This window comes from Mytilus edulis, chromosome 4, assembly GCF_963676685.1.
Source record: "Mytilus edulis chromosome 4, xbMytEdul2.2, whole genome shotgun sequence".
NCBI lineage: Eukaryota > Metazoa > Mollusca > Bivalvia > Mytilida > Mytilidae > Mytilus > Mytilus edulis.
In genome coordinates this window covers 26,927,352-26,938,319 of record NC_092347.1, presented here as the reverse complement: position 1 = coordinate 26,938,319, position 10,968 = coordinate 26,927,352, and the positions used below count along the sequence as shown (strand labels likewise).

The 10,968-nt window shown below is 32.7% G+C and overlaps 1 protein-coding gene across 1 annotated transcript; it reads left to right on the top strand.

Moving 5' to 3' along the window:
* Nucleotides 1–2,746: 2,746 nt before the first annotated feature.
* On the top strand, nucleotides 2,747–5,353 carry LOC139518410 (probable G-protein coupled receptor No18). Its single transcript, XM_071309954.1, has one exon. It carries the CDS (start codon nucleotides 2,820–2,822, stop codon nucleotides 3,996–3,998), a length of 1,179 nt encoding a protein of 392 aa, XP_071166055.1. The 5' UTR covers nucleotides 2,747–2,819; the 3' UTR covers nucleotides 3,999–5,353.
* Nucleotides 5,354–10,968: the final 5,615 nt, after the last annotated feature.

Genomic DNA, 10,968 nt, shown 5'->3' with positions numbered 1-10,968 from the left:
TATTCCTCTCGGTGGTGATAATATGAATAGAACCATCATTCCCAAATAATGCAGTCATTATCTACGCACGATGAAACTACACTTAAATGGGAATGTTTTCCACTGATAGGATAATCTAATTGATTAAAGTGATCATAATCATATTTGTGAAAACAGTTAGGAATCCGAGGTCGTGTCATATCCTTTTGTGCCAAGTTTATTAGCAAAATATAGTGGTTAACACTTTGGAAACATATTTATCTCTCTTCGCGACCGTTATGTTTAAGGTTAGTGTACAAGGTCTCACCAAACGTGTATGCGATTTATTCACACAAATAGAACTAACGCCAGGTTTAATCCACCATTTTCTACATAAGAAAATGCCTGTACCAAGTCAGGAATATGGCAGTTATATATTATCCATTTGTTTGATGTGTTTGAGCTGTTGGTTTGGCCATTTAATTAGGAGCTTTCCGGTTTGAATTTCCTCGGAGTTCAGTATTTTTGTGATTTTACTTTTTGTTACAGATAGATGACATTACACAGTATTTAGCATAAAAGTTTCAGCAAAAGACAACACTTTATCGGGAAATTTGCTCACCACGAATCTTCCCCACTCTCAAAAGCAATGATTCATTTACTGCTTTTTTGCTTAACGTCATGTATGGTCATGCCATATTCAATACGAGAATAAATGAAACAATAAATCCAAAAGGGAGGATTATGCAATATAGCAGGTCGACCACTGGTGGTACATAAGGACTGCCATTAGATAAAATAGTTTACATTCTTATTTATAAGCCAGCTTAAGTCTGCCTCTGTGTGCAGTATTTTCTCGCTGTGTTGAAGACCCGTTGGTGGCCATCGGTTGTTTTTTTTATTCTTTGGTCGGGTTATTGTCTCGTTGACGCATTCTCCATTTCCATTTTCTATTTTTATTGATATAAGCAGATAATTTTCCTTGAAAGAGGTCTTCTGTTTAAAAGAGTTGTTGAAAATGTTCTCTAATGTTCAGATATTCCGTCTTTCTGCACGAAGCAGCGGGCTTTAAAGTTACGACTCTGATCGGAAGTGACTGCGTGTTTATACACTACAAACGTGCACGGGAAAAGGATTAAATCTAATTGTTCTGACTGGAAAATAACCATATCTGTTAAAGTCTAGTAAAAATAGCATTTGAGGTATTTTTCTATTCTAAAAGGCATTCTTTGTAACATACTAAAAGTCTACCAAGATAACTGAATGGTTAAATAGGGTTTTTTTGGGGGTGAAAAATAGCAAAAAAAATCAAAAATAGTGAAAAACTGGGAAAATCTTTTTTAACATTTATCTTAAAAGATAATCATTTCAAACCAACAGTTTTGCAACAGTCTATACAGTGCTTATGAAATCAAATTGATAAAAAAAAGTTTGTTATTTTATAAACATGAAATTTTAGGTGAAACATCATTAGCAGATTATGACACATGGGAAATTCGTGTAGTAGTACTGAAAATCCTTAAGATGTCCATTTTTGAAATCCATTTTAAAAGTTACCGCACATCATTTGATAAAAGCATATGGTCAAAACATGTTACATACCGTCAGATGTTTCTATAGTTCGAACAGTTAATCAGTCAAGGTATAATTGATTGAAATTAGACATGTTTATGCTGGATTGACATCGACGGACATATAAAAATCTTGCATCCATTATTCATGGTCTTTAGAATTAATTACAAACATAAATTGCACACCGATTCGTAATCAACAATGTCAAACGAACGTGATACTGTGTTAAAACAAAAAAGAGAACGTAAACGTTCAATATTGTATAATATAAAGCAAAATGCTTCTTATATTTTACCGACTTATTTACTATTTTTTTTTGCAGTTTCCTTTAAGCATTAAGTGTTCATAAAAATACATTATTTTGACAACTTTATAAATAACATAATCCTGGTTGGTAAATGAATAGTAATAAAATTTCATGCAGTGAAAAGGTGAGAAAAAATAATAAGCATTGAATAAAAAATCATGAACAAAAGAACAAAAAGATGAACAAACTGAAGTTACTTGTTCGCTACATAGTACGTACAACATGTTTGGTCTTCTCTTTTATGCTGCACATTATTGTTTTCTTGTTTTTGCTTTTCTTGAAAACTGAATCAACCTTTTTCATCGTGTTTTTTTTTATAAAAAATAAATGTTGACACAAAGTGGAAATCTAGTTTTAATAATGTTTTCCTTTTTATTATCTCGCAGCTTAGTCAGTTTTGTTGTTAGTATCATTGACGTCACCCACTTTTGCAATAAGAACCACGTTAATAGACTATGTATAAAAATGAAGTTGCGGTATGATCGCCATGCTTGTTATGAGCCCTGTAAAATTTAAAAGTGCCAGAGGCTGTCAATCCTGAGATTACTATCTTTTGTAATAACCTCGCGTGATCAGTGGCGATTTTTTTCAAGTGGACAACTTCATATGGACGTGTATTGACAACTCAATTTCATTTGGAAGTGGTGAAGCTATTGATCAATCAGCCTGTAATTACAGCTCTACTCAAAGTTCACCAGAATAACGTATCAAAAGATGTGAACATCTGAGACCTTGTTTGGGTGCTAAGAGCCAATTTAAAATCTAAAGGAAGCGTCTGATTCGTAATTTTTATAAGAATTGAGGTAATTACCGGTAAGATATATGCTGTTTTCACGTCACGAGAGTGACAGCTTTTTACTTAAATTGTCATTTAATTGATTCGACGCTTTCTTACTTTTACAGGCACATGAATTATTTCCTCCACGAGACATGATGCATCATTAGTACACAACAGACGATTAAACAGACAGCAATATAGGAAATGGCCAAGAATTTCACAAACGATTCCTTCAATTTCACTCATCTGCATGATGAGTTAGGCCGTTTGGTGGAAGTTTATATTGTTACTATCTTACTCTCTGTTATTATATTTATAACATTAACGGGGAACACATTTGTAATTGCTGCAATTTTTATATACAGACCATTGCGAAATGTTCAGAATTTCCTAGTGATTTCATTGGCTTTTGCGGACATGGCCGTTGCCACGATAGTGATGCCGTTTCATATAACAAACACCATTGCTGGGACCTGGTTATTTGGCTCAGCGTTCTGTGATTTGTGGCTTACATCCGATATTTTGCTTTGTACAGCATCCATTTTCAATATTTGTGGTATTGCTTTGGATCGTTATTTTGCAATTCATGATCCTATCAACTATGCCCGAAGGCGGACTGTAAAACTTGTGTTGTTAATGATTGTCCTTATTTGGTCACTTGCAGCAATTGTATCAGTGCCACCATTACTTGGTTGGAGCGACACCGGAAGTTTATACGACAGCGACGCCAACATATGTCATCTAACTGAAGAACTAGGTTTTGTTGTTTACTCAGCGTGTGGTTCATTTTTTATACCTCTGGCGATTATGTCATTTGTTTATTTAAAAATATTCTTGGCAACCAGAGAAAGACTACGGAAGCGGGCTCAAGCATGTGCAGCTTCAAAATTAGTAGTATTAAATGGAAAATCAAATACTCCTGAGGTACAAATAGATTTGGTGTCAAATGAAAGTAACAACGATACTGCTGAAACGAGAACACCGAGTATGCATCCTTCACCTTTACTGGGAAGACCCCCTACTGCGAATAGCTCATCTCAAAAACTGGAACAATTTTTCAAGGAAAGACAGAAAATTTCACTCACAAAAGAAAAGAAAGCAGCAAGAACACTTGGAATGATAATGGGTGCGTTCATATTTTGTTGGCTGCCATTTTTTTCTGTATATCTATTGAACCCATTCTGTAAAGATTGTGGCTTAAGAGGGTCGTACCTGGAATTAGCTTTAGTTATTCTTGGGTATGTTAACTCCTGTTTAAATCCAATTATTTACACGATCTTCAATGTGGATTTTAGAAACGCTTTTCAGTATATGTTTCGCAAGTTTTGTCGTAGACAGCCTAATCTACGTCAATCAAGAACACCACGTCGCGCTCAGTTGTGATGTTTTGTTGACATCATTAACATTCTACTCTTTAATATCACAACATAGAACTGTACACTTGTTTTGCTTTAACAATACAATGATGCCTTACTAGAAAAAGTGTTGTAGGTGGGAGACTTGTTATAACATAATCCTTAACTATAAACCAAGGTGATTATGATGATATTTATTTTTTCCTAAAAGCTTTTGAGTTTTTAAGAACATGGTATATTAATTTAAGCTTATCAAATTTCCAGTTACAATAGCAATAATCGCACTAATTACAATGTATAAGGTTTTTGTTTATATCTAGTACAAGTTTCTACAGTGTTTGTTAGGACTAAGCTGGTAAAATTTCAAGTCATAATAGTCGCACTGATTACAATGTTTAAAATTTTATTTATCTCTAGTACAAGCTTCTACTAGCGTCAGTATTGTGTTTGTTAATAAGTCACATCAAACCATTCATTTGTAAGCATCATTTTTTTCATTGAATCCATTTGATCTTCCAAAAGAATCGTATTAACACATCATACTCAACCAAGTTTTCATGTACAGTGTAGCATAGTTCATCATATTCATGTATCAATATTGAGTGATCTAGACATGAAGTTATGACGAAGCTACTGTTTTGGCCCATGAACTCGGAAAAAAAACAAAAAAAAACTTGATAAATCTATTCATATAATTAAGAACATCATTGTTATGGTCCGAGTACCCTTTTATTTCGTAGTGTATTTCTTTTAGACAATAAATGGAAATAAAAAAAATCCCACCTACGCTTTCTCAATAATATTTTTACAGTGTTATGAACTACTTTTGGGACAAATCATATCAAAATAATAGAAAACTTCATCGGCTCTAACTCAAAATATGGACAATTTTATGTTCAGGGGATCTTGAAATCTTTTGAGAGCTTCCGAAATACTTATTTTTAACCTTTTTCAGCTGGACCAAATCACTACTTTACTTTAAAATTCATGAATCAATTTTTTTCAGTGTAATTTTATCCCCCTACTTGCTATCTTAGGCATAAAACATGTAGAAATAACCAGCTTCAACAGATTTAATAGCGATATTGAGTTCAAATGTAGTTCTTGTTTTGATGTACGACAATTGGTCCTTTTGGCTTTACTATATATGCCTGTGGACAGTATCATTGCTTTCTACTTGCAATTTAACCTGACGCAAGAAATGACTAGTCATAAATGTGTCTAGATTTTGCTCAATATTATCCATTTACTAATGTTTATTCACAAATATAAATATTTAGGATTGTATACATGCAGAGTAGACATTGTTAGATACATCTCAATTAAAGTCACATACGTTATGAGCATTGCGTTTTATTGCATAATTTATGTAACAATCAGAATATGTAAGCTTTAAAATGTACATGGAAGAATATGTTTTCTGAAATACAAATGGACATAGAAAAAGATAAACATATGGTGGTAATAAAATTATCATGTTTTTTTTAGTCATCTTGCAAATGGTCAAGCAAATTATGAAGGCGAGATATAAAATCTATGATAGATGTCTCTTGTGGTAAAATAATACACCAAAATGTCAAAACAATTAATGTGACGGCATATTATATTTTTGATAGGCATTGGGTGTTGGATGTGTACTAACTGATATTTAAGTCTTTGATGCATGATATATTTTAATAGCTGTTATTGGCTTTCAACAAGCAGTCAGTAACTGCGATTAATCTCAGATCTGTACTAGGTGTATTTTTGTTTAGGAGATGTAGAAGTACCCGACCACGTCCAAGCTGTCTTTTTATTAGTTGTATTAGTATACTCTTTGTATTCAACAGATGAGTTAGGTCTTTGTATTCAACAGATGAGTTAGGTCTTTGTATTCAACAGATGAGTTAGGTCTTTGTATTCAACAGATGAGTTAGGTCTTTTTCAACTGATTTTTATAATTTGTTCTTATTTTGTTCTACACCTGGGTTAGAGGGCGGATTGGGGCCTTTAAACAATTAAAACACCGCCACATTCCGTATATGCCTGTCCCAAATCAGGATCCTGTAATTCAGTAGTTGTCATTTATTTCTGTGTTACATATTTGTTTTTCTTTCATTATTTTCAAAAATTATGCTGTAAGTTTTCTCGTTGAATTGATTTACATTTAGTTATTTTGTGGAATTTTATAGATGACTATGCGGGATAGGCTATGTTCGTTGTTGAAGACCGTACTACGGTGACCTATAGTTGTTAATGTCTGTGTCAGTTGGTCTCTTGGAAAGAGTTCTCTCATAGGAAATCATACCACATCTTCTTATTTTATTATGTACTTTGAAGTTCAGATAAGAATTGAAACAAAATGTGAAGGCATGCAATGATGTGTGTGACAACTATGTTTTTTATCTTCAAATTTACATCTTATTAGCTCACCTGGCCCAAAGGGCTAAAAATAGAACATAGGGGTAAAATGTAGGTTTTGGCTTATAACTCTGAAACGAAAGCATTTAGAGCAAATCTGACATGTAGTTAAAGTGTTTATCAGGTCAAGATCTATCTGCCCTGAAATTTTCAGATGAATCGGACAACTAGTTGTTGGGTTGCTGCTCCTAAATTGGTAATTTTAAGGAAATTTTGCCGTTTTTGGTTATTATCTTGAATATTATTATAAATAGAGATAAACTGTATACAGCAATAATGTTCAGCAAAGTAAGATCTACAAATAAGTCCACCCCTAAAGGAGTTATTGCCCTTTATAGTCCTTTTTTACCAATTTTTTCGTAAATTTGTGTAATATTTTACAAAAATCTTCTCTGAAACTACTGGGCCAAATTTAACCAAACTTAGCCACAATCATTATTAGGGTATCTAGTTTTAAAAAAATATGTGCGGCGACCAAACCAACCAACCAAGATGGCCGCCATGGCTGTGAATAGAACATAGGGGTAAAATGTAGATTTTGGCTTATAACTCTGAAACCAAAGCATTTAGAGCAAATTTGACAGAAGTTATTTGTTTATCAAGTCAATATTTATCTGCCCTGAAATTTTCAGATGAATTGGACAACTGGTTGTTGGGTTGTTGCCCCAAAATTAGTAATTTTTAAAGAAATTTGCCGTTTTGGGTTATTATCTTGAATACTATTATAGATAGAGATAAACTGTAAGTAGCAATAATGTTTAGCAAAGCAAGATCTACAAATAATTCAACATGACCAAAATAGTCAGTTGATCCATTAAGGATTTATTGCCCTTTATAGTCAATATTTAACAATTTTCATTAATTTAGTAATTTTTTGTAAATTTTTACAAATTATTTTCCTCTGTAGCTAAAGTTTAATATAGATAGAGAAAATTGTAAGTAGCAAGTAGTAATACTTTTTGATATATAAATTTGAGAATGGAAATAGGGAATATGTCAAAAAGAGACAAGAACCCGACTAAAGAGCAGACAACACCCGAAGTCCACCAATGGATCTTGAACGCAGCAAAAAAAATCCCACATCCAGTTAAGGAGCGTATACAAAATATGTAATATTACTCATTTTCAATTAACAAAACCGTCTGGTAGATAATCGTCACCAGGAACACAAACGATAATCGTCACCAGGAACACACGATAATCGTCACCTGGAACACAAACGATAATCGTCACCTGGGTTGCGTTCGTAGCGGCTACGTAGTGCTACGTAGATTTATGACTATTGAACGTGTATTTAGCCTATCTGCTACATAGATATTGATAGCAGCTACGTAACCACTACGATACTGCACACGACCCTGGAACACAAATGATAATCGTCACCAGGAACACAGAAAATCGTCATCAAGAACATAACAGATAATCGACACCAGGAACACACGACAATCGTCACAAGGAACACACAATAATCTTCACCAGGAACACACAATAATCTTCACCAGGAACACCCGATAACCTTATCCAGAAACACACGATAACATTCACCAGAAACACACGATAACGTTCACAAAGAACACGCGACAACCTTCATTAGAAACATCCGAGAGAACGATAATAGTTAGCATGTGTACTTTATTTATTGATGTATTTTACTGTGATTTTCACGTTTAACTGTTTAATAGTTTTGTCAAGATAATACGATATAATCAACTTTTAATTAGTTATACAGCGTTTAAGTTCGCCGACTGGAATTCGTAACAACCTTCTCACAATTTGTCTTAACATTCTATCATTTGGTTTTCTTCATCTAAAACACATGTATAATCTTTACAAAATAAAACAATTTTGCATAACCCACATTTTTTATAATATTTATGAAAAAAATTATATTTGGTATTCCTGTAGTGTAGTTTATAGAGGCATTCTTTAAAACGAAATCGATACCTTCATGAAGTCACGTGTCCATCGAACTAACTTTTAAAAAAATATGAAGGATCCAACTGAACGGTACGTCTAAGGAAAGAAAAGTAGAATTAGTAAAGAAAAGCGAACATGAACGTAATCAAGTAAAATAAAATAGCTTGAATTATTTCTTTCACTGTTCGTTAGTGTATTATTTTACCATCGTTATAAGACCAAGTGGTCTGGACCAATGAATCGAAAGAACTCGTTTTAATTATTTTGACATTTCCTAATAAAGTGGATATGCCACGATCACATTTGATTTTTCTACGCATTCTAATGCAAACAGCTTAGGTAAATTTCTATATTTGGACAGTCAAATGAATCAATCAAGTGTACGTTGAACTTGCTGGAATATGTTTTTACTCAGAAAGCACGATATAGAAGAAGAAGAAGATGTTTTATTTCCATAAAATGGGCTCACAAGGAGCATAATATAATATCATTGTAATATAATATTCTTTTACAAATATATAATAAACAACACATAGTTACAAACACAAATAAGAAACAACAGTTATCACATATTAGTATATATAAAACCTTTGTCTCAGGCACACCTCTGGAAAGTAACAAAAAAGAATACTGTGAGTAGGCTAAATATATCTAGCTGAACTGCAAGAGGCACCTAGGGACGGTGCTATATGGCATGGTGGGTGCATAATAAAATGTGTTTCGGGACATTAATGATATGGTAAGATATTGTAAGAAGTTGCACATAAATGGTATGTCTATTTATTCCTGTTCATTCCCTTCATTTTTATACATGAGCAAGATTGACATTTAGTTTCTTTTAAGGAAATATTCACGCAACTCTGGAAAATGTATTTGTATTTTCTTTCTGCGTATTCATTAATCATTCTTACTCCTGTCATTCAATTTTTCTTGTATATCATATTTGTATATCTTTTTTCTGCATATAAAGAAAAAAATATCAGATATTAAGACCTATTGATTTCAAGTAGCATCTACGGATTATTCTTACTACAGGAAATGGAATTTTTAATTTCCGTTTCGATTTACCATATATTACTTTAGTAACTGCGATTAACAACATACTCCCTCCAAGCAATCTGACCACGAACTCCTGGCACAACTATTAATCGCAGAGAAATTCCATTTCCTTCATAAAAAAACATTCTTTGGATAAAGCCAATTACCGGATGTTAATTTCATTTTAAACTCTCGCAGAACCAGATATCCATACGAGATCGGTATCAGTGTATGATCTTGGGGAATGTAATTACGTCTTAATTGATGTGTGTATAGACCCTCCAAGATAAAGCAGTACGGTTGTGAAGAGAAGAAAATAAAACAGTCAATATCATTGGTTATAATTAACAAGAGGACAGTAGCTTAAAGTGATGGATGCGATTTCCAATTTAAGAACATGGTATATTAATTTAAGCTTATCAAATTTCCAGTTACAATAGCAATAATCGCACTAATTACAATGTATAAGGTTTTTGTTTATATCTAGTACAAGTTTCTACAGTGTTTGTTAGGACTAAGCTGGTAAAATTTCAAGTCATAATAGTCGCACTGATTACAATGTTTAAAATTTTATTTATCTCTAGTACAAGCTTCTACTAGCGTCAGTATTGTGTTTGTTAATAAGTCACATCAAACCATTCATTTGTAAGCATCATTTTTTTCATTGAATCCATTTGATCTTCCAAAAGAATCGTATTAACACATCATACTCAACCAAGTTTTCATGTACAGTGTAGCATAGTTCATCATATTCATGTATCAATATTGAGTGATCTAGACATGAAGTTATGACGAAGCTACTGTTTTGGCCCATGAACTCGGAAAAAAAACAAAAAAAAACTTGATAAATCTATTCATATAATTAAGAACATCATTGTTATGGTCCGAGTACCCTTTTATTTCGTAGTGTATTTCTTTTAGACAATAAATGGAAATAAAAAAAATCCCACCTACGCTTTCTCAATAATATTTTTACAGTGTTATGAACTACTTTTGGGACAAATCATATCAAAATAATAGAAAACTTCATCGGCTCTAACTCAAAATATGGACAATTTTATGTTCAGGGGATCTTGAAATCTTTTGAGAGCTTCCGAAATACTTATTTTTAACCTTTTTCAGCTGGACCAAATCACTACTTTACTTTAAAATTCATGAATCAATTTTTTTCAGTGTAATTTTATCCCCCTACTTGCTATCTTAGGCATAAAACATGTAGAAATAACCAGCTTCAACAGATTTAATAGCGATATTGAGTTCAAATGTAGTTCTTGTTTTGATGTACGACAATTGGTCCTTTTGGCTTTACTATATATGCCTGTGGACAGTATCATTGCTTTCTACTTGCAATTTAACCTGACGCAAGAAATGACTAGTCATAAATGTGTCTAGATTTTGCTCAATATTATCCATTTACTAATGTTTATTCACAAATATAAATATTTAGGATTGTATACATGCAGAGTAGACATTGTTAGATACATCTCAATTAAAGTCACATACGTTATGAGCATTGCGTTTTATTGCATAATTTATGTAACAATCAGAATATGTAAGCTTTAAAATGTACATGGAAGAATATGTTTTCTGAAATACAAATGGACATAGAAAAAGATAAACATATGGTGGTAATAAAATTATCA